The sequence below is a fragment of the Sceloporus undulatus genome, chromosome 2 (assembly GCF_019175285.1).
Source record: "Sceloporus undulatus isolate JIND9_A2432 ecotype Alabama chromosome 2, SceUnd_v1.1, whole genome shotgun sequence".
Taxonomy (NCBI): domain Eukaryota; kingdom Metazoa; phylum Chordata; class Lepidosauria; order Squamata; family Phrynosomatidae; genus Sceloporus; species Sceloporus undulatus.
The window spans coordinates 74,279,556-74,300,680 of record NC_056523.1 but is presented as its reverse complement, the minus strand read 5'-3'; the positions used below and the strand labels follow the sequence as shown (position 1 = coordinate 74,300,680).

Here is a 21,125-nt window from a genome sequence, read left to right as displayed (position 1 = left end):
TACTCACTAAACTAATACTACTCTACGACTATATAATCGTGTCCTTGCTCTCATCCTGTAATGGAAGTGGATCTGTGGTCACATAAGATGCAGTGGATATTAATTTGACAGTTCACGGCCCTCAGGTTTACAATCTAAAAAGACATGACATAAAGGAGAAGATAATGGCAGTGGGGAAGAAGATCAAGTCCGGCAGATACTGGGTTCCTCTCTCCATCCAAGACCAGGGTGAAAGGCCAACTATATATAATATATATATATATAAAAATATATATAGCTTGAATCCAGAGAAAACGGAAGTACTCGTGATAGGTTCCCCTGGCGGGGGATGGAGATTTGTCCACCTGTCCTGAATGGGGTCACGCTTCCCCTGAAAGACTCAGTTCGCAGTCTGGGGGGCTTCTGGACGCTCGCTCCACCTTACATCTCAGGTGGATGCGACAGTCAGAGGCGCACTGTTATCAGCTTCGGCTGATAGCCAGCTGCGACCCTTCCTGGGCCGAGGGAACTTGAAACGGTGGTACACGCTCTGGTAACCTCTTGGTTGATTTCGGTAACCCGCTCTACATGGGGCAACCCTTGTACCAAACTCAGAAGCTTCAATTAGTGCAGAATAGGGCAGCTAGGTTAGTCACTGGATGCTCCAGGATAGCCACATAACACCTATTTTGCAAGATCTTCATTGGCTGCCCATTCGCTTCCGACCCAATACAAGGTGTTGGTTATTACCTATAAACCCTAAATGGCTTGGGCCCAGGCTACTTGGAGGACGCCCCTCCCCATATAATCCACCCGCACTCTCCGATCGGCCGGGAAGCAATTGTTGAGGGTTCCTGATAGAAGTACACACCGTGACTGCACAGAGGGCGTTTTCCAGCTCAGCCCGCAGCTTTGGAACTCTCTTCCCGCGAGCTCCGCTCAGTTACCTCCCTTGACCTGTTCAGAAGAAGCTGAAGACCTTCCTCTTCCAACAGACTTTCCCCAGATGCTGTGATTTCTGCTCCTCCCCGTAACACTAGCATTTAAGCTAGTTATTGTTGTGGTTTTTAACCTTATAATTTTTATCTTGTTTTGATACTCGGATGATGGTCATCGATTTTTTTATGCGGATGCTTTTTGTAAATTTGTACATTGGTGTAGTACCTTTGTTTAAACCCGCTTTGACTCTTGGAAAAGCGGGCTATAAATAAACAGTATATTAGTTGTGTTGTTGTTTGTTGTTGTTTATTAATTATTTTATTATTCTTTTTATCCTTCCTTTCTCCTGATAATGGGATTCAGCCAGCGAACAATATATTAAGAACAACACAATTTAAAAGATGAAAAATAACTAATGAGAACTGTAAACAGTGGGCCCTTTTATATCTGCTGCCAGTTTGGTTCCAGGACCCCCTGTGGATAACAAAATCCATAGATGCTCATGTCTCATTAAATATAATGGAAAAGGAAAATGGTGTCTCTAATATAAAAGGGAAAATTAAGGGTTGCTATATGGAATTTATACTTTTAAAAAATATTTTCAAGCCATGGATGCTTGAATCCATGGATAAAAAATCCATGGATAAGGAGGGCCGACTGTAGAAGATTTTAAAAACAATTAAACAATATTTCAAGTTAAAAACATTAAACTGTAAAAATATGCTTTAAAAGACTGTTGTTAACTGCCCTCGAGTTGACCCCGACTGATGGCAACTCTCTGGATGAGATATCTCTAAGAGTACTAATCTCTAAGAGTACTAATTTTAAAACTATGAGTAACATCTTCAATTTCTTTCTCCTGTTTGCCTGATGAAGAAGCCAGTGTGATGTCAAAAGCTTTCAATATATAATTGTGCATTTTGGTTGTTTCTAATAAAGGTATCATTGTTTGGCTGTTATTTGATTTGCTATATGGCTAACACAGCTGCCCCTAGATGTTTTATAGTAAAAACAGTTCAGCACACTAAAATGAAGTCTATATTATTTAAAACAATCACTTCCCAAATGTTTGCTGGAAGAGGAAGACCTTTACCCACTGGCAAAAGAAGGAGAAAAGGCCACCTAGCTTCTAGGTGTGGGAGCAGCTACTGAGAAGGTCCTCTTCCACGTTCCCACCAAATGTGCCTGTGAACACTGTACAGTTACTTGCAGAATGCTATTTTCAATAATGGTTTGTTTACCTGTAACATCATTTCCTTGTGCATTACACCCAAACCAGATACAGTGTCACACCAGACATTCACACACTGCTAGAAAAGTGAGGAAATACAGCATAAGTTCATTCTGATATATATACAGTGTAACTTTTTCTCTCTGCAAATAATTGTGCTTGGCTTCAGTAACACAGAATGCCTTTGATATCTAAACTTATTCACTATCTGTAACCCTCCCTTGGGCAGACAGAATTTCTGTGGATTATTGTCCATACAGTGATGGTCTCTGGGTTAGGCCATTGCAAAGTGTTTGACGTGAGGCTCCCTCTTGAAAACCTACCTAAAACTACAGTTAGTTCTCAGCACAGCAAGTAGATTAGTGAGTGGGACTAGGCATTGGGAAGGTATTTTGCTGGGCTTCTATGAGTTTCACTGGTTTCCATTTTATTTAAGAGTACCATCCAGAGTGCTGATGCTGCAAAGCTTGGAACCTGGATGCTTGAAGAAATGCTTGAAGAAAGATCTTTTGTAATCATTATGTAATGATTCCACTGGGTATTACACTCCATTCCAGTTGTTTTGCACCTTGTTCTTTCTAAAGTTGAATGTGATTGGTTTTTCTTTTAATGTTCTTGGTTTTAGAGAGAGGCAAGCAGTGGCCCGATTCCTGTGGTCATTCCAGACTTCATAAACCATGGTATATAAAGCTGAAAAGAACATTTGAGCTGAACATTTTTCCTCACCATATCACGTATTGGCTTTGGCCTGAAGATCTTGGTTTCTATTGATCCAGAATTGTCCAAGCATTCACACCAGGAGCTCTGACATAATGTTAATTTACAGACCAGTAAACCAGGACTGCATCTTGACTAATTTTCCTGGGGCTTTTTCACATGACACAGTTATAGTACTGAAAATCCACTTTAATAGCCATGGCTATCTCCTAGGGAATCAAGATTTTCAGTTTAGGGAGGAGTATTTAGAATCCTCTCCCAGAGAGTTCTTGCCTTTCTCAAACTACAAACCCTAGGATTCCATAGGATGCAGCCGTATTAAAGTGGAAATATAGTCCAGTGACTGTGTTTTGTGAAAAGACCCTTGTTTGTCAATCAACTTTGAGTCAGTGTTGTTTGATTCAGGAATAACCATTAACTGTCTTAACAGAGGGTGAGGCTCTGACCTAAGCTAGGGGCAAAGCCAACATATCATGTGGGACAGGAAATCGGCCGCAACTTTTGTTCCCAGTTTCCTGGTATATGGCTTATGAAGCCTAGAAGGATCATGCATCTGAACAAAGCCAAAGTATATCTATCTGCCAGTTATTCTGTCAGACTGTGAGGACTATGTCTGCTGAAGTATACACACATGTAATTTGGGGGAATAATCTTTTGGTCTATTATTATGCCTTAATTTTGTTTTTAATCTTTCCTTCTGTGTAGCTTCTTGGAAATACCTACTGCCCTGGGGTTTGGTAGACACTATAATCAGTAATCCACCCTATGTTTTCCATGAAGACATGTCTCACTTGGCAGCAGAAATCCTCAGGTAGTTAGTTATCTCATTCTGTTTTTTTTCTCCCTTGCTCTCTTTGACAAAGACAGCTCAAAATCTACAGACCAGACTGACACAATGTGTTAGAAACATGTATTAGTTTAAAACAAAAAGGAGCCATGTGGTTCATGAGTTTAAAAAATAACTATAATCAGGCTTAGTAATACCTTTATTATGACCCTTAAATTGTTACAAAATTGGTAAGCTTTTAAGTTCTCAAGATCTTGGTCAGGATTGGTTGGAAGCAGGTTAAATCTAAACCCAGAGAGAAAGAGCTAACAGCCTATCCTTCATAATTGTTTTTAAGTGGCATGCATGTTTGGCCATTTTCTGTAGAATGAGATAATACCTTGTTTTCTGAACTTACCTTATTTATTGATTGATTCTAGTTATGAGGACCTTGATGCCTTGGATGGAGGGACTGATGGGATGTGCGTCATCAGAGAGATTCTGCAACTAGCTTCTTACATCCTCAAGGACTGTGGGTGAGTTCTGATGTTGGCTTTTTTTTTTTTTTTTAGACTACTGTAGAGTTCAAAAACTAGAGAAGTGAAGTTTCCTGAAGGATGTTAATCTACTTTCACAGTCAAAATATTTTGGACAGAGAGAAGTACAGGATTCTCCACATAAGAGGGATTTTTGGCTTTCTTAGTTCCTATCCTTTTTTAACCATTATCCTGGTCTCAAATAAAGGGAGAATTGGGAAGGAGCACATAACTGAGAGGGAAAAATCATGTGTTTGTTTACAGACTGTAGTCTGTTTCTCCATTCTGGTGTTCTTCTCATACAGAGCCCAAAGCTGGAGTGCACATGGAGGCTCTCTTTCTTTCTTGATGTAGGTCAGTAGTGAGGACCATCACCTCTGGTTTCCTTTTAGATAGTTGAGCAAGGGAGCAGGGTATTGTGCTTGGTGGCAGGTCATTTAAGTTGCTTTGCCTTTTATCTTCCCTACCCATATAAGTACACATAAGAGGAGCTAAGTAGTAAAATGTTACTTTTAGTTAAACATTGTTATTTTTATTTCTCAGAACAATGACTATTTGTGGCGTACATAAAGAGGTTGCCAACACAAACAGTTCTTCATGTATAACCTAAGTGCCAACACATCAGGTCTTTAAGGGTCAGCACTGTTGGTTGTAGCAGCTGTTGGTGCCTGGCATGCCTAAAAACCATTAAGTAAGTTGGTCTCTGAAATTGAAAGAGTTTCAAAATTGCAGCAGGAAAGAGGGAATCATAAAAGGATCATTTAAAAAACTGATAAACTGGAGGGCTGATGTTAGGTACTTTCTGGAAAGTGATTTTAAAATACTGTAATACAGTGAGTTGCAGCAGTTTCTCTGGATAAAATAAAGGCAGGAAGCAGCATCTCTGAATGCCTTGTCCTGCTACAAGTATGTTTTTAGAAGGTGTGGTTCCCTAGTATTATGGATAGATACACCCATTAAGAAAAAGAAAACTCATTCTGATGGTGAGGATATTCATAAGGAGAAACTAGAAGAAGAGAAACCATGATAGGTGTAGACAAACAAGTTTGAGAAAGATCTCTTTAATGGTTTGCTTCACTAATCAGATTATTACAAGTAGAGGTTTAACTGAATCTCCATTTAATCAAAATAAACGAGTTTGTTAAAAACCATGTCAATATGCTGAACAAGTAACTCCTGCTGTCACCTTATACAATTCTAGGGTTTGAGGAAAATGGAGGAAAATTCTAGTACAAATGAAGTACAAACATGGAAAATGTCAGTGTTCTTTCTGTGTAGTAGTTGTGGTGACCTTGGGGTGCTTCCAGAACAAGAACTTCTAGCACTACCAATCAAAAGGCATTATATAATTATTATATCATTCTCTTTTTAATATATATATTTTTTCTGGGCAAAAAAAAAAAAAAGAACTTGTGGCAAAACCAACAGTTATAACTGGAAGACACCATAGTCTGTACTGTCTGCTCAGTTGGTGGAGGAGGTAGGGCAGTTTTACAATAAAAATCCATTTTTCATTTATGCAGTGAAAGCTGAGAGTTCTAAGAGTAACTTCAGTTTACTGGACGAGAGGGCAATGCATTAATGGTCAACATGGCTGTTAGCTGAGACTTTTCTTGGCTAAGATCAGCTAAAAAGTACAACTACAAAGATTTTATTATTTATGTTTCATTTCATTTACAATCTACTTTTCTCCAAATATGTCTTTCTCTAGGATGGCTTACAACAGATTACACACTCACACACACACACACACACACACACACACACACACACACACGTTAATATTAAAACAGTGAAATTGATTATAATAATAAATCAACAACTACATTAAAAATAAAAAATACAAAGAATAAATTCAGCACTTGACCCCATTAAAAGCCAAAAGATTGCTTGAACAAAAAATGTTGCTTTCTGAGGGAAGAACAGAGAGAGTGACAGCCTAGAGTGCCCAGGAAGGAAGTTCTGCAACCTAGGAGTAGCCTCATAGAATCACAAAACTAGAGAGTTGGAAAGTTTCCCAAAAGTCACCTAGTTGAATCTCCTTCCAAGGCTCACTGATCTCTGACAGATGGCCATCTAACCTCTGTTCAAAAACAAAAAGTAGAATCCACCACCCACTGAGGCAGTCTGTTCCACCAAGAAATCCCTTTCTTGTGTCTCCATCAGCTTCCCTGTGAGAGTTGTGAGACTGAGAGAAGATCTTAATACACAGGTTAGGCTCAGATTGTGGGAATATAGTCCTTCACATAGCCTAAGCTCAGTTTTCATAGATCTTTATAGGTCTTAGTCAGCACATTGAATTTTGCCTGGAAATGACTGATCACCAGGTAAGATATTAAAATAGCATTCTGCAGAGACTACTATAAATATTCAACTATAAGTCAACTTCATGTATAAGTCGAAGGCAGGTTTGGGGCCCAAAATGATGGATTTTGATATGACCAGTGGATAGGTCAAAGGTAAAACTTAGTGACATGTAGCAAAGGATATAAAGGGCAAAGCAAAGGAAAATGATGCCAAAAAACCTACAGAATTCTGTCAGGCATAACAATTTGAACTCACACTAAAGGCCTGAAAGATGAGATGGGAACTATGATAAATGGTGGCTGGGGGATGTGTGACCAGGCACAGGTGAGGGTAAGAAAATGCACACATGTCAAAAAGGATGAAAAGGCAAAGCAAAGAAAATGGCGCCTATGTTAGCAGTGATTATAACCTTTAACTTTAATGTGATTTGAACCCAGAAAAACTGACAAACATGCACAATTGCCTTCTTCAAAGCCTGATTCCTCCTTTTGGAGAAGTGCCAAAGATCTGCCCACTGAGCCATTCAAAAAGATCAGAAGCAGTAGCAGAGAGGAGAAAGTAGCAGGAGTCCATGATTCGTTTAGATGCCCCCAGGATGGGTTATGCTGTCTCACCTTTCACCACTCTACTCAGAGAAGGGGATGGTTCCTTTTTTCATAAGAGCTAAATTACAGCACTTACACTGTCCCTTGGATAAGTTGACCCAGAGTTTTGGGGTCAATTTTTTTACTAAAATTTGTAGACTTATACATCGGTATATACAATAGCTATGCACTAAATGGAAGATCTAATATATATATAGATATAGCAGTAGATCAAAGGGATGTAAAAGATTCAGTTGGGTCAGTAACCACCCCCTCCAAAAAAAAAGAATTAAATGGAGAGTGTGGTGAATCAATGAGAGGAGAACTAGTGACAGAGCACATCAACCAATAAAATAATTATTTGCTTGCTAGTAAAAAGCAATGCCAGTCTAAGCAACACTATTTCAGCCAATGCCACATGATATTTCTAAGTGACTTAGCCAAATCCCTTGATTTCCCAGCAGAGAAGAAAGACTCCAGAGACTTCTGCATCATGACCCTAGGTGTCTGCCTCTTATTAATGAGAGTGCTTCATCTCATGATGTCAGGGTACACAGCACTGAGCTTAGGCTGTGCAGCCCAGCACACTCTTCCAAAGACTCAAATGGCACTATTGTGGCCTTAGCATTCAAAACAGAGCTATGATTGGGGAACCCCTGTGGTAACAACATCTCTCAGTTCTAATGTTAGAAGGAAAACAGTGCAAATTTTGACCTGGTCAGAACTGGCTCTGCTCCAAGACATCCTTCCCATTAGACTCCCTCAGTGCTGAAGGAGCGGTTCTGCATAGGCTAGAGATGCAGGGTAGGAGAATTAGCACTGACACAGTGGCAGCAGTTTGGCAGGGCAGAGTCCCTGGCTTTGAGAAAGATTTGACCAGTAATATTCAAGAATGTGCTAACCCAGCCATCCCAAAATGAAAAGCTTAAAAGGCTTTTAGAACTTAAGCCTTTTAAAAAACAGTCTTAGCTCGGAAGACAATTTGGAAGAGGGCTGAATATTTTCAAGCAATCATGGGGGGGGGGGGGCTGTTTTTTCCAGAACACAAGAGAATAAAAACTGGTAGCAAGTATATCGGTACATTTTTGTGGGTTTTCAAAAGCACTATTGATTTAACAGCCCAAGAAAAGCATCTTTAAATCTGTCCTGTAAAGTGTGGGCAAGAACCTTGTAATCTCAGGCTTCAGGTTTTATAGCAGTACTTTTCATTTTTAACCTCAAAGCATAGCCAGTGTTTCCCAGGAACTGAGAAGGGTTTTTTTTTTTTATTTGTTTGTCCTCAAGTGTCCTCTCCTCCTCCCCACTGCAGTGGAGGAAGCAGCACTGAGGGGGAAACATTTTTGGTAGGTCACAAAGGGGTTCCACGCCCTCATGTCAGTGTGACAGCCTGTTTGATTCAAAGGGAGTGTCTTGTGTGGGGAAGCGCTGGAATTCTGAGAAGTACTTAAGAACTTGGGTTTGGCTCTTTCTCCTTCAGTTTATTTTGTTGCCTGAAAGACTGCCATGGGCTCAATCTAGCTGACCATCTTAGGGATATTGGGTACACAGTCATTAAGATGGCTCTCTGTATTCACTGGAAACTTACACTTTGAGATGAAGGATTTATTCTGAGGGGAGGTGTTGAATCCTTAAACTCTGAACAGAAATTGTCCTTGCCAATCCAAACCACACAATATGTGAAAAGTATGATTTCTCTATATCCAGGATTCGTTTTGCTGCTTCTGTTAAAAAGCAGCTACCAGAGGTAAATATCAGAAACGTGGAATAAGAGGAGGAAACTTAACCCTCTTTACTCTGTTACTGTCGGTTCTGATGACAATCTTTCCTACCCAGACAGAAGATGTTGGAACTTATCTTGGGACTAATGGCACATTCAAGAAGGGTGACGTCAAAAAAATTATATTTCATTTATTGGATTTATATCCTACATGTCTCTTTCCCAAAAAATGAGACTCAAAATGGCCATCCCATTCTTGATGGTCCTCAATTCCTACCACCTGCCAGTGCTATAACAAGAAGAAAAAGACACATTAAGTATAATCAGCAGATATAACATGCATTTAGCCCTTGGTGTATTTAAAACAGATGTAATTTAAGGAGGGGAGTCCAATTCTTTTATTTTATACCCTATATAAAATAACTGGTTTCGCCACCCAGAAAGGGTTGATTCTTTATTTGTTTAAAATATTATATCCTTCCCTATAATCACAAGCTCTCAAAGTAGCATACAAAGAAAATCAGTATTAAAACAATTTTAAAAGTAATAAATAATTTAAGCAACTCAAAAGCATATTAAACAATTTACATCAGATTAAAAGAGTTTAAAACAATGTACCTGTACCGATTTGGACAAAGTACTGTATTAGGATCCCATCCCCACCCCTTGCCATGGCTTTGATGTAAAAGCCATGTTTTTCCTTGATGGCACAATGAAGACAATGTCAGTACCAAGCAGGCTTCCAAGGGGAGGGCATCCCACAACTGGAACATAACAGCAGGGAAGGATTATTATTATTTTACTTGTGACATTTTTTACTTTTTTATTTTTTAGATAAAAAAAACACCCTCAAAATGTTATGTTCCCCATTTCAGTTGTTTCAGGCCCAGAAAAGACCTTTTTAAAGCCAGGAAGTAAACAAAAGTTGATTTCACATCTACCTCCTGGTTTGAAAAGGGCCTCTCTTGTGCCTAAAACAGCCTGTGGAAGAGACCGCAACATGATGGAACTGTCCCCATGGGAACTCTTGGAAATAGTGTTGCCAGACCAAAAACTGGAGAGGGTTCTTACACTTTTAATCATTGTGTAGGAGAGGACATTTCAGCAGGTGTTGCTTGTCATGTAACCAGGTAATTAGCATCTACTGAAATTCCCTTTTCTACACAACCATTAAAAGTACAAGATCTGCAGTTTTCAGTCTGGCAATCCTACTTAGGAACTAAAAATGGCATGGGAGGGGTTCCATGGGTCTTTGCCCACTTTTGCCCTGGATGCTTTTTAGAAATCGAAGCTTGAGCGTGTTGTAGGAGTGTCAGAGGGCTCTGTGGGAATGGGGGCGGTGGTGCTGTTTCTACAGACATGGTATGATTTTTATCATGAGAAGTATTTTGTAATGCTTTTGGCATTTTACCCTGTTTGATTTATCTTGTGTTTAATATGGTTTATGTACTATGGCTTTAGGAAATGAAATGCAAACTAAGTAGTCATTATTCAGATTAGTTACCAGTAAACAAAAACCTTCAAGCCTGCACTGTTTTTTGGATGGGTTTCAAATCAGGAAGGAACCGTTCTGTCTTCAGCAAGGCTCCCATGTAATCGAGTGAGGCACACTGTATACCGTTCCAATTTCTTAAGTTGTTTTGTCCCTCCCTATTTGTAGCTGTTCACATGAATTAGCATCCTCATTCCTTCTCATACCAATTCAAGTTTTCCAATATGATGCAAATATAGCCAAGCCCACACATCACCCACACACAAAAGGGAGATATCTGCAAACTTGGCCAATCCCTGAGGGGTATGAAAAAAGAGAAAATAACCCTAAAAAGAAAACCCCTCAAAATAGCCCAGTGATAACTTAATGGTATTGAAAATTGGTGGAGTGGGAGGTAGGGCATGAAAATCTGACAAGTGAGTGGGAGGGGGAGCAGAACAAAATGGCTGGAGAAAGTGGAAAAGAGACCAAGGAATAAGGAAGGCAGACAGAAATGTCTTATTGTTTGTTAGGAAAGCTCATTTGATGGCTCACTGTAAGACTGAGGTAAATTATCTTCAGGTTCAGAGCCAAGAGCTGTCCACTAGAATCAGTTGAGAAATCAGTTTTTTAAATGCAGCTGGAAAGTGTCCCTGCTCTGTTAAAAATAAATAAAAAACTTTAAATGAGACATTAATGCAGTTTGGCAATGCTTTAGCAGTCATGCTGCCATCCAGTAGAATCCTGGGATTTGTAGTTTGTTGTGGCACCAGAGCTCTCTGACAGAGAAAGCTAAATATCTCACAAAACTAAGGATTTCATAGCATTCAGCCATGGCAGTTAAAGCATTGTCAAACTGCATTAATTCTGTGATGTATATGCAGCCTAAATGGATGGGACGGTGGAACCTGAGGTGACTTGAACCTTGGATGGCAGGTTTATTTTGTCCATGCTGCACTGTACCTGGCAATACTTTGTTTCATAGGTCCTTTTTTTTTCTTTGAACCTTCTCCCATATGTTCCTATGACACAATTTTCCATTCTAGCAAAGCAGTGACATCACCAGATGGTAATTTTTATCTGTTTCTATATATGTTTATATACTAGTTGGACAGTTTGTTCCTCTATAACCTATTGGCTCATTATCCAAACTACAATTATTTTGTGTTTCATTTCCTAAATACCAGAGTCAGAAACCTTGGGGGTGTTCCCACTTAATATTTGAAACGATTTAAAAATACAACGTTTTTAATAAAACCGATTCAAAATAACCCTGGTGTTATCTCGCGTTCCGAAACGCGCTATTCTTCGTTCCCATCTGGTTATTTAAATCGAAGTTTTTACCTGCAAGCGTTCCTACTTGGCATGAAATCGGTGTTTAAATAAAGCGATTCTTCTCTTCCATACCTTATTTGGAGCTGTCAATCAATAGTACGTCAGAATGACGTAACGTTAACCCGGATTATTTGGAAGCGATTTAACTTTCGTCAGCGTTTCCATTTCATTGACCGTTTGTGAAATGATGTATTTTTGGCGGTGTTTTTTTTTAAATGAACCAATCAAGGCGCTTAAACGATCAAACGTCATAAGCGCTGTCAGCCTTATATACATTTTCCCTCTGAATTTAGTAGGAAACCCAAGCTCTTTCCAGAGGAACTATGGGATAGGTTTTGCATGACAGCATCCCCTCTTCATGTCTCCCAAGACAGCCAGGCAGAATCCCTTCAGAGAGCCCAGAGATCAATGGGGGAGGCTTCTGGCAAAGCGAATTTAGGAAACCCAAGCTCTTTCCAGAGGAACTATGGGATAGGTTTTGCATGACAGCATCCCCTCTTCATGTCTCCCAAGACAGCCAGGCAGAATCCCTTCACCGAGCCCAGAGATCAATGGGGGAAGCTTCTGGCAAAGCGAATGTAGTAGGAAACCCAAGCTCTTTCCAGAGGAACTATGGGATAGGTTTTGCATGACAGCATCCCCTCTTCATGTCTCCCAAGACAGCCAGGGAGAATCCCTTCACAGAGCTCAGAGATCAATGGGGGAAGCTTCTGGCAAAGCGAATTTATTAGTAGGAACCCCAAGCTCTTTCCAGAGGAACTATGGGATAGGTTTTCTTCATGTCTCCCAAGACAGCCAGGGAGAAACCCTTCACAGAGCCCACAGATGAATGGGGGAGGCTTCTGGCAAAGCAGGGAGGGAGCACTCTTCCCAAAGATTCTCTTTCCAGGGTTGGAGGAGAAGGCAGATTCCGTTTGAGAAAGAGAGGGAGAAAGGCTCTATTAACCCCCCCCCCCCCATTGTGATCAAGCCGTCTTTCCCTGTCTGGGCGCGATCAGATGCCTCCTTGCGAGGAGCCTTCCCTACCCTGCCTGGGCGAGATCAGAGCCCAAGCGGGCAGGGAATGCCTCTTTGAGAGGAGCCTTCCCTTCCTGCCTCTCCTCCGTTAGAAATGGGCTCTTCCCACACAGAGGGGAGGTTGCAATCCACCGGGAGAAGCCTTGTAGTCCTTTGCAGATGCAGGCGCTTAAAGCGCTGAAGAGATTAAGCGCCTGTAAACCATTAAAATAAAAAATAAAAATAATCCTTATCTCTTATTGAAAGACCACAGCGAACAAAGGGGTGAGGGAAGAAAAAATGGCGACAGCCACGACGGAAGGGGACAGAAAGGGCAACTCCCCCAAGGACAGCCCCCACCGCAGTCCGCTCCTCCCATCCATCCAACCCGATTCAAAGGCTGTCGTTCCTATTTAAATACTCTGGTTCCTCACTCGAACCAATGGAAAAACGTAGGTTGGACCCTAGTGTTTTTTTAACACGTGTTAAATGAGGAAAATTCGATTTAAATTTTTATCCCGCTCTACGATTCGATTTGTAGTGGGGACGATTGCGGGTTGCTCTAGAACCGTTCTAGGTTTAAATCGGATCCTAATATGAACGCCACTCCTTGGATTCGATTCAGAACGCGGGGTTTCCCCTAGTGGGAACATCCCCCTTCTTCTCTTGGAGCCTGACTGATGAAGAAACTGGGGAGGAGGAACACTTCTAGGAGAAAGGATTTGCAGGGTTTCTCCATCCGACAACAGAGGAAAGGCTAATTAATTATCTGCCACCTAGGCCATGATGCTTACTCCTGGGTGCCTTGGGTCTGCCATCATCTCTCAGCCTAACTTAACAGATTTATTGTGAAGGTATAGCTTTTTCCCACCCTAAGAGAAGGTGTCCTTAAGTGCTGGATCAAAATGGAGTAAATAAATAAATGCATTCAATACTTCATTCACATTATGAGGCATGTCTGTTTCATAACATTTAATTCTGGCCTTCAAAACCACCCCAGATGTTTAGCAAGTGTACATGGCACAATCCTCACAGAATTGTGTCACCTCAAAATGTACATGTGGTGCAGGATCATTTCTCTGTAAACACCCCACATCAAACCACCCTACACTTGAAAAATGACAAGACTTTCCTGACCTGTCCGTTTTTGGGGGGTGGTAGTTGTTTTTTGTTTGTTTGTTTTCATTTAAAGAGACATTCACAGGAAGTTATTCCCAGCAAAAAGATCTTTATGTATTCAAGAGATAGCGCACCCACATGGTAGAACTTAATACATGACTGCATGCAGCCATGTGTGTGTTGATGGCATTGCTGCTGAAAGTGACGGTCTCTGGACCAGTACTGTTCCACAAGCTATTGGCTGCCACTCTGTGGAGAGTTTCCAGGAAAGAATGAAACAATTGTAGCCTGGTACAAGTTCTTGGCACAGGGAAAAGAATTGGTGGTCAGTCACCACAGATAGCCTGAAACATATTGTCTTAGTAGTACTGGAATTCAGACCTGAATTCTATATTGATTTGATTCTATATTGATCCTCAGACAGTCTGGATTGGATGCTGTAATTATTGGTAATAAGTAGCTTTGCGTAGGTTATTATTAGAAATTAGCTAAAGCCTCCATTGATTTTTCAAGCGTGGGTTTTGTTTTTTGGTAATTTATAATTAAAGTTTTGTTTTGTTTTGTTTTAGGTATAACTGTTAGGGTTGGTATTGCTGAATACTTCTTGAGGCTCTTGCACCATTGAGAGAGCCCATTGAGAATTACCAGATCTTCTTGCACTATTGCTCTTCTTTATTACTTCTTCCTGTATGGTTCTCTGTCTGTGGGTGACCAGTGAAAGAAGCAAGGAGAAGGAGTAGTAACTTCTGTAAACATCTCCTTTCACACTTTCTGCTAATTGAGCCAAGAAGGAAAGGCAAGGAGGTAGTGAGGAAGTAGAGGTAGAATCATTTACAGAGAGGTCCCACAGAAAACATCGTCCCCAGAGGTTCTGCAACAAACCTGGGACTACACTCATATGAGACATGAAATCAAAATACCAGACCTTAGTTTCCCAAGTAAAAGGGAGAGCTTAATTCCACTGGATTTAAAAAACTGTTATCATTTAGACTATTTTTTATTGTACTTCATGATAGTTTGAGTTGCTCTGTTCTCAGAGCCTAAGAATTGATCTGTGGAGAAGCAAGCGTGTAATTGTGTCAGCACTCTCCCAACTCTTCATTTAATTGAAGCTTAGCATGAGGCTACAAAGCTGCCAGAAGCAAGCAATAAATGTGGTGGAGTTGGAAGCTTAGTGTGGTTGAGCAATAGCACGAAACTTACTTCAGCCTGTGCTTAATTCTGTACAGATTCACAGAACCCATCTCCTCATCATCGCCATGTGACCTTGTAAAGTGTCCCCCTGCCCTCAAGGAAGTGCTGATTAAGCTAGAGTATTCCCTCATTTCTTCCATCTGTTTTCAGGAGTATTTTTCTGGAAGTTGATCCCAGACACCCAGAGATGGTGAAGAACTGGCTGCGCAGTCACCCTGACTTACCCCTCGTTGTCTGTGCCACCCACAAGGACTTTTGCGGAAAGTAAGATGAGGAAGACTCTTGAGTTTTTTCTTCCTTGATCTATTTGTTTGTTGGCTAACTGACTGCTTTTTTCATGCTACTGAAAATCCAAAGTGCTCTGGAATGAGGTGGTGGTAGTGATCATTCATTTATATCCCTCATTTTTCTCAGTAGAAGTAATCAAGGAGGCTTACGGGAGTAAAACAAATAGAAATTAAGATTCATCCAGAAACACCAATAAAAATGCAAAGTTATTCTTAAAAGACAATTAACCTATAGAATTAAAACCATATAAACTCTATTAAAAGCACACCATTAAAAGCCCAATTAAGTTGATTTCTAAACTCCTGTCAGGATAAAAAAAAAGGTTTTCATTTGCCAGACAAACAAGGAGGGTGCCATCCTAGCTGCTCTGGAGAGGGACTTCCAAAACTTGGGAGTAGCCACTGAGAAGGCCCTCTCACTTGTTCCCACCACGTGTTCCCACCAAACATACCTGAGAATATGGTAGGACTGAGAGAAAGGCTTCCCATGAAGATTTTAAGCTTAGAGAGAAAGCCCTTCCTGGAATACCATTGAGCTCACAGAACAGAGCTAAAACCATAAATATACAAATGCTATCCTCTGAAGTGTCACAGAAGTGTGATAAATGTTGTAAAGAGGTTCTCTGCTTGAAATACTGGGATGCTCTGATGAAAGATTGCTTCAGAGCAATCATGCTTTCCTAAGGTGCATTTATGAAGGGAACGGCTTCAGAATCCAGTAATCTCACGTAGTCCTCAAAAGCTTATGCCATAATCAGTTTATTATATGAGTCTTTAAGGTGCTACAAAACTCTTTGTAGCTTTGTTAAGCTCACTCATAAGCTCGCTCATGCTGCTTAAGGCCATGTTTTTGTCTTCCTTCTATACAGGCTAAGGTTCCTGCATATCCAGAAGCGAAGGCATAAAACCCACAGAAGATCATGAGTACTTCAATTTTCCCAGCATTGTCTTTAATGTCACTGAACCCAGCGAGTATTTCTTTGTTTACAACACAGAGAAAATTCAGTTAGCAAAATTGGCTAAAATTGGCTAAAAAGAATATGGGCAACTTATATATAAAATTACTTCTTACAAGTTGCAATAGACTGATTGTATGGACTTCAATCAAATGTTTCAGAAAAACTGGGCTCCTTTTATTAATTACTGGAATAGATATTGATCCACTGAATTAGTTGGGGTGGGTAATTTGTGACCCTGCCAGTGTTCTTGGACTGCAGTTCCCATCAGTCCTAGCTAACCTAGCTGCTGTGATGAATGATGAAAAGTGTAGTCCAATGTGGACCACAAAGACTCACCCCAGCCTGACAAGTTTCAAATATGAGATAAATGCTATGTAATGTATTTGAACTGAATTTTGTTATTTGAACAGAATATACATTGTATATCCTAGAATGTGTTAGGAAGTGTCACATTGGATATAATCTGCACTGGATTGTATCAGATGACGGAAGGAAAGAAATGGAAAAACCTAAAAAGGTGCTCTTAACATTTCAGAACTGCTGATTAAAATTGGGGGGGGGGGGGGGACAACCCTCAGTGCTATAAAAGGAACACAAGTTTCTGCTTTGTTTCCTAATGCCCGAACTAGTGACTGTAGGAGATGCATTCTGAGACAGCCAGTGCTATTATGATCACATGCTAGCTTGCCTTGTGGTAATAGATGTGTTGTTCATGTGATCAAAATGTTTTGCCCCTAATGGAAAATTCACAGTGAAAAAACGCTGTATACTACTGCAAGCCTATAAAACTGAACAAAACTCAACAGTGGTTAAAACTGAGGGAAGAGCTCAACTTTGCATCAGTCAGTCTTTTGACAGGAAGTTTTCATAAATTAAAATGATGAGCAAGTTACAGCTGCCACTTTCTTTAAATCAACAGAATATTTATAATTTCTTTTTAGTTTAGGAGAGCTGAAGGAAAGTCAGTCCCTTTCCTTTTGATCTCTTAATCTGGTGCTAGCAAAAGTTCATTGTAAGGCCAACTGTGCAGGTTACACTGGAAAATGTTAAACTTTCTGGGATTTGAAAGGTATGTGTGCCCCATATTCTCTTGACATGTGACAGAACATTTTAGGGCACTGCTGCTGGGTTCCCTGGTACACCTGCATGGAGCAGCTAGATGTCTGGGCCCAAATCCAGTAACAGGTAAAGTAGCAAGTTCACTTGTGAGATGTTGACCTCTAATGAATTTCAATTAAACTTATTAATTTGCCTTCTGTTCAGACTTGTTTCCCTTGAGTTTTTGATCGGCAAAAAATTACTACTCCAGAATGAATGTCTGAAGAGGTAGGAAATGAAGCAGAAAACAAAAACAAGACAAAACCAATTTTTTAAAAGCATATGTGTTATAAATAATGGAGAAGTTTTGTTTCCAAACAGGTGGCTTCCTTCCTAAGCAGAGGTTGCCAGTAGATTATGGACTGAATGTGAACAGAAGCTAAATATAGACAAAATAATTCTTGTGGTTTCTAAGTAAAAATTATGTTCAGAGGGTCACTTACTTGTGAACCTCTGGACAGATACTTGAAGAGGCACTCATATAATTATCATTATTCAGTTTTAGGAAATGCTAGTTCTGATGGAGGGGTGGGCAGAGAGTAGATCAGGATGTACTGGTAGGTTACCAAGCGATTAGCAATATGTCAGCAATAGTTCCCAGTTCCCAGTAATTTAACACTAGCAGCAACACAGTGGTGCTCCCGTCATGCTCCTATGTTAGGCTGCTGTTTTCTTATGTGAAAAGAAGTACTCATCATTAAGACTGGTTAGACTGCCATATACAATTGAGAGGACTTTCTTGGTTCTGCTCCTAAAATGGCATCTCACTTCCTATTGACTTTCTATTTTCTCTTTTTGTACAGGCATTCTTATCTTTGTTGCTTGCCCCTTCAGTTGTTTGTACATAGCTTTGGGAGAACGTAGACCTAAAAAGCAACTAAAAATACTTCTGTAATAATAAACGAACATCTCACATTCATTATATTTTCCGGTGTTTGTTTTAGAGCACTGTGTGCAAAGAGAGATTCAAGTTGCTCTGATTCATCTTCAGCACTGTATGTTTGCAATAACTGTTTGTTGTGATCCTTATTTTATTCTTCCTGGTAGTAGTCCTATGAGCTCTATTGCCCTTGTTCATAATTTATGGGCAGGAACTGATGCATAGAGGAATTTGCCTAAAATAGAACTTGAACCCAAGGCCAAGGTCATCAAGCTCTCCACTGCCCCATACTACTGGAGTATATGTCCCTATATTCTAGCTTCCCATTTTTCTCCATTTTATAAATGCTTGCTCCAACGATGGCACATTTTGTCAGATGACATGGCAAATGCTGACCTTGTCGCTTAAGGACATGGGTGGAAGTTGTGTTTCTTTGCCAGAATGCCCTTTTCAAAAAGGAAGCATGCCATTTTTCTAGTACAATTTGTACCTCAGCATCTAATGCAGGTTTGGCAAAACAATACAGAAGCCTTTTAGAATATATTAACATGGCTGCCTCTAATGGGCCAGCAACCCTCCCAGGCCCAATGCTTTCCCCAAGAGGGTAGTTTTGAGCAGGGAAAGTTTATAACTTGACTACAAGCTCTCTGAGGTGTTCGTAATTGCTTCCTAAAGCTACACGCAGGCAATATTGCCATTTTTGTCATTTTACATAATCATATCAGAATTTAATAGGCTTCGTTCTTACTTAGTTAGTTGGCACACTTTTTAATTCCTTGGAGCTTCTATAAAGACAAAGGAGATGTTTTTCTGAAATATAATTGGCAGAAGTTGGGTTGTATTTTTCTCCCCTGAAGCTGCTGGAGATTGGGTTTCTTTGGGAACAGTGTACTGCATCTGGCTGACAATTTTCAGATTTCCTGGAAAAGCCTCTAGAAATAACATGGGGCTTTGCCAAAGTGCCAGGAGGTGGCGCAGTGGTACCAATTACAGATGCCTAATGCTGATCACCAGGCAGACCCCGATGTGAAGACCAAGGGCTGCTCCATTCTCTCTTACTTACAAAGGTGCTTTGCTTTGGGAAATCCATCTTCTCATTCTGAAACAAAGTAGGACTCTCGTTCCAGAGATGTTGGGCTCCATGTAAGGTTTACCTTCAAACTGGTTTTGGTCACCTTCAGGTCTCTGAAAATGGTAGAGGCTTGTAAGAAGGTTCAGCAGGAGTTGGGGCGGGGGGGGGGGCTGAAATAAATGAAGTAGACTTAGGAACAGATCTGGGGTATATTTAGGACAGGTTAGAACTTGGAAAATTTTGTGGGGTTTTTTGTTTTTGTTTTTGTTTTTTAGACCACAATTTGAGTTTCTCATAGCCAGTGTGCATTAGGCATAGGCAGTTAATGGACAATGAACGCCAGCATGGTGGCATAGTTTGAGCATTGGACAATGACTCTGGAGACCAGGGTTTGAATACTGGGTGACCTTGAGCAAGTCAACTCTCAGCCTCAGAAGGAGGCAAAGGCATACCTCCTATGAACATATCTTGTCAAGAAAACCCTGTGATAAGTTCACCTTAGGGTCACCATAAGAAATGAAGACACACAACAACAAAAGTCAGTGGACAGCACATTCTCAGTAATAACAGCACTAACTAGGTGTATCATCAGAGACTCTTCTAATTAATGCTCAGTTCATGGTGAATCGACATGAGAAGGGGCCAACTGGGTACACTTTTCCTCATCCATGCATTTTACCTTTTTTTTCCCTAACACCACAACCACCTTAAATACAGATGGGACAGATCTGAACCCTGAGAACTGTGGTAGGTATGTGTCTCATCTGGTCATCATGGATTGGAAGGCTTCGTCTTGTCTGTCCACTTTTTGTCAAAGTGATCACAGGAACAGGCAACCTTGCTTGATATTGGATGTCTAATTATAAGCAAGTCTCTAGCTGAGCTTTATCATCTCCCAGAAGCTGTGAACAGTTGTGTGGGCAGACCCCCCCCCCCTCACTCAGTACAAAGTTGAAGTGATTGCAGTAATGAGCCATGAAAAATAAATGGCAAGATCTGCTGACCTTTCTGGGAGGAGGAGGAGGCAGGACACCTGTGTTTTGTTTTCTAAGAAACATTTCTTTGATCCTTCTGTGTTCTGCATGAGTCACATTTGCTTCCCATAACTACAGTCTGGAAGTGAAAGGAATTCCCTTGCTTGAGAACATACTTTGGTCTGAAAGTATGATTTCAAAATACAGGGATGAGATTTACAGCTCTCATTTTTTGGTCACTAGTGTGATACCCTAAATCACTGCTGCTACTACTGACAGACTGGCAGGGTTTTTTCCTCCAGGGAGCAAGAGACCAGTACCAGGTTTGTGGCATGTTACTATCATTTTTGTATTCTTCCCTGGGCACCTGGTGGCTCTTTCTGTGGACTTCCACTTTGAGTGGTACTGCACTTAACTATAGGCTGGATTGTGGATATAATGGCCTTGCTTAAAACGGGATTTAACTACAACCCCTGAATGTATCAAACTACATTAGATCAGCACTACTCAAAAGTAGTGGTCCATGGATCAGTGGTGCTTCGGGAGCTGTCACCTGCCAGTCTGTAGAGAGTTTCCAAAAAAAGAAAGTCACAATTGTAACCACTGAAAAGAAATGTGGTACTGGTTCCTATCACTTTGGAATGGGGGGGGATGCCAATCTCCAATATCAGATAGCACGAAAACTGCATTTGACTATATAGGGAGTAGTTGAATGGTTCTGAAGAAATGTTTACAATAGTACAGAAACAGAATAGTCATCACTTGTTCCCAAACTCATCTGGCACTTGTTAGGCTCCTTGGCCCTCACACTTTTTATGCTTGTGTGTGTATCTATGTGTGTACATACAAACCAAAGAGCACGCTGCAAAGCAATGTGCCATCCAACTTCCCGCTCTTTAATTTTTTCCAAGAATATCTCTGACTTCATATGGGACTCTTAGATCATCAAAAGGAGCAGTTGCAA

General features: G+C 40.5%; 2 protein-coding genes across 8 annotated transcripts in view; one reads left to right on the top strand and one right to left on the bottom strand.

Moving 5' to 3' along the window:
* Window positions 1–18,154, top strand: part of HEMK1 (HemK methyltransferase family member 1) — a 61,209-nt gene extending 43,055 nt beyond the window's left edge. For 4 of the 6 annotated variants that reach the window (XM_042448823.1, XM_042448822.1, XM_042448820.1 and 1 more), the window contains 4 exons: window positions 3,572–3,677; window positions 4,073–4,168; window positions 15,042–15,155; window positions 16,048–18,154. In XM_042448823.1, the coding sequence (XP_042304757.1) occupies window positions 3,572–3,677; window positions 4,073–4,168; window positions 15,042–15,155; window positions 16,048–16,102 (371 nt within the window). In that variant the 3' untranslated portion in view covers window positions 16,103–18,154. Of the gene's footprint in view, window positions 1–3,571; window positions 3,678–4,072; window positions 4,169–15,041; window positions 15,156–16,047 lie in introns of those variants that run through there. The other 2 variants (XR_006101862.1, XM_042448824.1) reach the window with 2 other exon arrangements.
* C2H3orf18 (chromosome 2 C3orf18 homolog) overlaps window positions 1–21,125 on the bottom strand; it is a 504,125-nt gene that overhangs the window by 66,630 nt on the left and 416,370 nt on the right. The gene's annotated exons all lie outside the window — the stretch shown is intronic.